Source organism: Asparagus officinalis, chromosome 10 (genome assembly GCF_001876935.1).
Source record: "Asparagus officinalis chromosome 10, Aspof.V1, whole genome shotgun sequence".
In the NCBI taxonomy this organism is placed as follows: domain Eukaryota; kingdom Viridiplantae; phylum Streptophyta; class Magnoliopsida; order Asparagales; family Asparagaceae; genus Asparagus; species Asparagus officinalis.
This window is the reverse complement of record NC_033803.1, coordinates 26,596,415-26,603,191: the sequence shown is the minus strand read 5'-3', so window position 1 is coordinate 26,603,191 and position 6,777 is coordinate 26,596,415. Positions and strand designations below refer to the sequence as shown.

At 38.2% G+C, this 6,777-nt stretch overlaps 2 protein-coding genes across 2 annotated transcripts; one reads left to right on the top strand and one right to left on the bottom strand.

Annotated features, from left to right (window-relative positions):
* On the top strand, window positions 44-403 carry LOC109826572. Its single transcript, XM_020393600.1, has one exon. The coding sequence runs from the start codon at window positions 44-46 to the stop codon at window positions 401-403; it is 360 nt and encodes a 119-aa protein (XP_020249189.1).
* Window positions 3,216-6,306, bottom strand: LOC109826571 (ADP,ATP carrier protein-like). The gene is made up of 6 exons (XM_020393599.1): window positions 6,294-6,306; window positions 4,745-4,823; window positions 4,130-4,133; window positions 3,783-4,034; window positions 3,388-3,557; window positions 3,216-3,295 (listed from the first exon to the last, which is right to left on the bottom strand). Exons 1-6 carry the CDS (start codon window positions 6,304-6,306, stop codon window positions 3,283-3,285), a joined length of 531 nt encoding a protein of 176 aa, XP_020249188.1. The 3' UTR covers window positions 3,216-3,282.

Genomic DNA, 6,777 nt, shown 5'->3' with positions numbered 1-6,777 from the left:
CAGCGTTGTTTCCGTCCTTGAGGACGCCTGCGGGCTGACCGCCATGAAGAAGAGCCGGAGCCTGATCAAGGGCAAGGGGCGGGTCGCCTGCGGAATATTCGCGTTGCTGAACCTCGCTTTCATTGGGATTGAGCTCGGGTTCAAGATCCTGGTGGTGAAGGGGAGGGTGGCCCTGGGCTTGGGGTTTGGGGGGAGGTTTGGGTGCGGGTTGTTGTTCGCGGTGATGCTGATGGGGGTGGTTTTGCTTGGGCTGGTTGCGCAGACCGTGGTCTACTTTGTTTGCAAGAGCTATCACCATGAGAGCATTGATAAGTCGAGCTTGGCGGATCACTTGGAGGTGTATCTGGGGGAGTATGTGCCGCTTAAAGGGCGGGACGTGCAGATGGAGCAGTACTATGCTTGAGGCTTCTCCGGGGTTGTTCTCCGGTGATGGGTCTCTGTAAGTTTTAGCTTTCTTCTTCTTCTTCTTCTTCTATGTTGCTAATTCGGGTGATGCGTAGGTTTGATACGGGGAAGGATTCCACTGCAGACCTCTTAAGAATGGGCGAGTTAATGGAAATAATGGTGCTCCATGACTTAGGAGGACGGTTTGGTGATAGGCATCTCGTTTGGGTCTTTCTATTTTTGTTCTCTTTGTTCATCTCACTATGTCTGTAATTGTAAAACAGAATATACATGTGTATGTGCTTCATTAATGCATCCTTTTTCTTTATAATGTCCTTCTTTAATAGGCAGGTTTTTACTTAAATGTTATAATGTTTCTTGGCATTGCCGCTCGCAGATTGATCCTTGTTGCTCTGTTTGGGCTTCCCATAGATTGGTGATCACCGTGTGATTACTAGAAAGTGCAGATTGAACTGAAAGAGTTTTGTGTTGCTCTCATTGAACTATCACCATAAGGTACACAGATCATTTGGGGGGTGTATCTGGTGGAATACGATACGAGTCATTGATGGAATTGGATGTGCATGTTCAGGGCTACTGAGTCCTTTATTCGTTGTGAGTCTTGGCATGCCGCAAGATTTTACCTTCCCTTGTTTTCTAATTTCTCAATTAGTCATATGTGTCTCCGAGATGTCGATGAATTCCCAGTGAAAAAACCCCATGAGTGTGAACCGTTTGATAATGGGCTCATTTGAGGAACATAGATAATAATGCCGCCTCTTCCTCTATCTGCCGTCATAACTCACAGAAATAAATGAGCTTTGAGGACTCCACTTGTTTTGAGGAGGATATGCCTCATTGAGTTTTGAGTTTTTCTGTTCTTACTTCACCCCCTTCCTCCTCGTTTAATCTGTTGTCATTGTCAATTATCTGTGGAACCATTAGATAATTGGTTCTGGGGATGATTAAGTTGGATCAGTGTATTACTCTCATATCTCCTCATATTTGTATTAATTCGGTGGTAGTTTTTGCGTTGCCATTGATCCAATTCACCTTGTTATGTAATGCATTTAGATGTATTTTCCCCCCCTCTGCATATGGGTTTGTTGAGGAGACTGGCATGTATCTATATAATTTAAGGTCTCATGTGTTAATGTTATATCTGAAATTGCTCTCTAGATTTGGACGATGTATAGGTTTGATATAGGAAAGAATTCCGCCGAAGATCCATATTTATGCTCTCTTTTTCTCCAGGCGATATGCTCGTTCCATTGGTATCTGAATACTGAATTGGGTCCTTTTTTTTCCTTCCTTTTCTGTTTAATTTATTCTTGTTTGGTAATTGAATTTGAAATGCATTTGCATGTGTTTCCCTTTGCCTTTTTCCCCCCCGGCTCAGAATGGATTCTGTCTATCAGGTTGATTATCTAAGATAATCTTGTTTAGTTTAATCCTTACGTTACTTAGTGCCTCTCCCAAATTGAGCATGGCTACACTGTGCGTCCCCACAGATTGATGGTCACTGCTTGATTGCTGAAAAGAGCAGATCGAGTCGCAGGAGTCTTTGTTTTCCTCCCTTTGAGCTATCGCCATAGCGAGTATAGATCATTTGGAGGTATACTTTGTGGAATATACGCCATTATTTGTATTGAGGTGAGCATGTGGAGGAGTACTATGTTCTCCACTTCATAGTTGGTCTTTGTTATCTTGATTTGAGCTATGGCCATAGCGAGTATAGATCATTTCGGGATGCCATAAAGGTCCACTGAAAATCCCCATGAGGGTGAACGTGTTGATAATGGAATATAGTTTTAGGAACTAGTTGCTAGAGATATTGATGTTCATCTCTTCCTTTTTTCTATTGTGGTCATCTTGAGTTAATATGGAAATTACGAGTGAAGTGTTAGATGTCAGATTTGGAGTGAAATGCAATGCTACGATTGCGATTGAGCAAGTGGCCTCTTCATTGCCAAATTATAATTAGGAAGGGGAAGGCCCATACTCTAGAAAGAAATGATACCTGTTGCGGTTCAGAAGTAATGCACGAGTTTGGTGGAGGTATTTATTTGTTGGTTACGATTCTTGTCTCTGTTTCATCCTTAAATTTTCTTGGTTCAGTAACGTTTTCTCTGGGGCCTGTTTGGATTGGGGTTAATGCGAAGTAGTGAAAGCTAGGAGACTTATTAATCTTGTTTGAGAATTCATATGTGATAGATAATGGAGGGAAGTTAAGATAATTTAGGTAAGAAAATCTAAGATTTTTGTTCCCTTTGAGATTTTAGGCTGCGGTTTGGCAAGGGGTTAAGGAGGAGGGATTAAAGAGAAGGGTTAACTTAGTTAATCCATCGTGAAGGGTTAAAAAAATTCTAAACCCGTTTGGATACGATAGTTAGGACAAGGGGTTAAGTCTTTTGTGTTTGTCAAATGGAGAGGGGTTAAGGAGATTAATCTTATTATTTTTTTTAAAAAATACCACTTTCGCCCCTATTGAAAATTTATAAATAATTATCTCATCAAAAATGAAAAAAATTAGAAAAACTTTGGACATTCATACCTCAAGGTAATTCTTCAAATATGTGACAATCCACTGTCTCATTCACCAACACAATCAAATTGTAACAAAAAAGAGCTCAGATTAAATCTAGTTAACAATACACTGTCTCATTCACCAACTCAATCAAATAAAAAGCCAAGAGGAGCTCAAGTCGCATCTATTTAACGATCCGCTGCCTCATTCTCTAACCCTAGCCTCAAACGTGCCGAAAAAGCCCCACAAATCCAAACGTAGAACTACAAATTCTTCAAATAAACCAAATTACAAGGAAAGCGAGCTCATCTTACACCTTTCCGAAGATCCGCTGCCTCATTATCGAAAAATCATCACCAAAACCCCCAAATTCAAACCCTAGGACTACAAAACTCATAAAATAAACACAGTTCTGAAAATTAGTAAGAAGTTCAACACCGTAGATATCTGGCTAAAAAAACTTTCAATATTCTTACATTTTTGTAGCGTTCGTAAGCATAAAAGCTGATGGAAGCAATCGATGAGCAATCGTAACCAAGTTTCCTCTCCAGAAAGCTCTAAACCCTTCTTCACAAGCAATTCGGGAAGCCTCGCGCCATATACTAGCATTTCTTAGAGCCACAGCATCGGCGTGCATCCCTTGCACCTGAAGAAGATGAGTAATCAGGGTCATTAATCTATCTTTAAGAGTCTTGACTGAAATATCCAGTAACCAATTGCAATTAATCACCCAAATGACACTAAAAACAGTATCTTTCCCCAAAATACAACTGAATCTTTCCCTGTAAATCTAATACAAAGTAGAGAGCAGTGCATTTTCAGGCTTATGATTGAGACCTAGGCGTTAACCACCAAGAACGAATCTTTATACCTGAAAGAGGATGGTGAGGCGAGCGAGCGGAGCAGTGCAAGTTTTGCTCACAGCTCCGGCGACTCCTCCGGCCAAGAGATTAGTAATCGTCCCGATCTGAGCCTGTTGCTGATTGGGCGTCGAGTATTTAAGACCGCCGCCGCCTCCATGGACGGAGCTTAGAGCCCTATCGCAACTGTTGCCTCCGTCTGCATCGCGTTCTATGAGTTCCAACCATCGATTCCTTCGAACCCGTAGCTCAAATTTCGCTGCCTAATTCCCCTAACGAGACCCAAATGAAAAAATTCTACCCCCTACCCTCGCGTGGGAATTGTTTAAAAAAGTCTATTGCACAAAAACAATTTTACCCTTCTATCAAGATTTAATAGTAAAATGATTTAATTTAATAATGCCTTACAGCTTTGGTGCTCCATGAAGATTTGTTGGAGCACTGGTGGCATATCTGTAAATAAATTCCTTAAAAATAGCTCTCACGTCTCTAGATAGATAGATTTGACGGTTAGGAGGTGTTCCACACCCAAAATTATAATTAACCATAGGTGAAAAAGTTATTTTAGGAAAGACAATTTAGGAGAGAATTTAGAATTCTCCAACTAACTAATATTTCACATTATTATTTTGACGGTTAGGAGGTGTTCCACACCCAAAATTATAATTAACTATAGGTAAAAATGTTATTTTAGGAAAGACAATTTAGAAGAGAAACAGAATTTATGATTAGTTAGAATTCTCCAACTAACTAATATTTCACATTATAATTTTTATCGGGTTATCATGGGAGAACGAAAGCTCAGACATACCATGGAATAGTAGCAAGGAAGAAACCAATGATAAACCTTTAAAAATAGTTCTTGTCACATTACTGCTATAATAATAAAGAAGGACTACAAGAGTCCATAATAAGCCAAAATTAGCCATGGACTCATATAAAAGTAAGAAAACTAGGAGAAGAATGTACTTACAGAAACCATCCCATGCTCATTCCACAGCAGGGAAGACGTGGATGTCTTAGAGGTCTTCCTTCAACTACTGCTGCATAACCTGAGGAATTAATAAAAAATAGGAAGTTCAAATAATTAACGGGAAAATAAATTAATGAGTGTGGCCGTAACTTTCATTTTTCCACAACATTAATCATAAAACCTGGTATAAGCTTCAACTTAGGAGTGAAAATAGGAAGTTAAAATAATTAACGGGAAAATAAATTAATGAATGTGGTCGTAACTTAATGTTTCCACAACATTAATCATAAAACCTGGTATAAGTTAAAATAATTAACGGGAAAATAAATTAATGTATGTGGCCGTAACTTAATATTTCCAAAAATACCCTTTCTTATTTTAACTGATTTTTTTATTTTTGTCAATTTAATTTTTTTTTAAAAAAAGTCTATTTTTGGAGCACCAAAGCAAACCTTTTAATAATATGCAAGGTTATTTATCTAGAGTTACGTGTCTCTTACCCTTCCTTCACTTTATTAAATTTCTCAAACTTAGTGAAATAAGTTTCCCCTTAATTTTTCTTGCTAAAATTTTAAATAAGTTTTATATGCTACCTTACTTTCTTTTAACTTATTCTAGCTCACTTAACTTTCCTTTCACTTGGGGCAAATTTAAGCAGGTCCTTGGGTAAATTATGGGGTGGAAACCCGGGGGTTTCACGAAAACTTTTTTTCAACTATGCTGTAGAATTTCATGGAGGAATTGCAAAACAAAGATGATGCATCATTCTATATACTGTTAACGTCAAATCTTGCTTTATAATGTACAATAATATTTCCTTTTGCAATTTTTTTGGCAACGGATCTTTTATTAGGTAATTTAATTCTTTATTTATGAGATTGATTAATTTAGCCTGGCTTTTTTTTTTCGGTTAGTAGCTACGCTTCAGTTATTACTAAGAGCAAAAGTGCTCCTCAGGTGCAATTCCTAATCCTATATTTTTAGTAGCTACGCTTCAGTTATTACTAAGAGCAAAAGTAACCAAACTAATGCTTGAATCGTGTAATATCTCCAGGCAAAAGTCTTCCTCAGATGATGGTATCAATAGTTGTTGGGTTACTTGCGAATAAACCTCATGTAGTATCGCTCATTGTGGATAGACTCCTTGTAGTATTATTGGTGGGCTTGTAATATCTGCCCAAGTTTGGATAGACCCCCTCAGTGAATTGTTGACTTTTTTAAGAAATAAAAAAGGCTTAATTGCACCTAAATGCCTTATAGTTTCCTAGACCTTGCTCTTAAATGCCCTAAAGTGTTAAATTGAAGAAAAGTACATGAAAGTATTTAAGTGTTGCAAATGAATGCCCTATAGTTAAAAAAACTCAGATGACATTATCCTTTCTCTAGGTCACATAATAGAGGGTGTTAAAGTGAAACTTTTAGAAACTTTAGCGTATTTATGTGAGGTCATTTACAAATTTGAAACTTTTAGAAAATTTAGCGTATCTAAGTGAGGTTATTTACGAATTTTGGCATATTTATATGCAACAAGGGGTAAACAAGAGCTCACCAGCGTTCAACATTTTAAAATTTTAGAGTATTTATCTGTAATACATAAATACTTTGGGGCTTTTTTTGTTCAATTTGAAAAAAGAGGCCATTTAATTGCAAGTTCTGGAAAACGATAGCGCATGTAAGTGCAATTAAGCCAAAAAAACAAAGAAAAAAGAAAAGAAAAGAAAAAGGTAAAAAAGATAGCATTGGGGTCTTCTGCACTAACATAAATACAGAGCGTCTACCCGCCTTTATAAAACTTCTTACGACTATAAAAAAAGTAGAGAAAAATTCACGAGAGGCACTAGGGGCACACCCTCTACCACACTCCCGACCACACCACCTCTCTTGCTACAGTGCACGGGGCCCACATGAGATTTTAAAATTAAAATCTCATGTGGGCCCCGTGCACTGTAGTAAAAAAGGTGGTGTGGTTGGGAGTGTGGTACAGGGTGTGCCTCTATCATCATTTAAAATTCACTAGGGGTATACCCACATAT

Bases quoted from the DNA above. Each gene is read 5' to 3' on its own strand.
- LOC109826572 (XM_020393600.1), top strand. From the start codon at position 44: ATGAAGAAGAGCCGGAGCCTGATCAAGGGCAAGGGGCGGGTCGCCTGC.
- LOC109826571 (XM_020393599.1), bottom strand. The intron at 3,558-3,782 runs GTATAAAGATTC...CATCTTCTTCAG, and splicing joins GCCTCACCATCCTCTTTCAG to GTGCAAGGGATGCACGCCGA.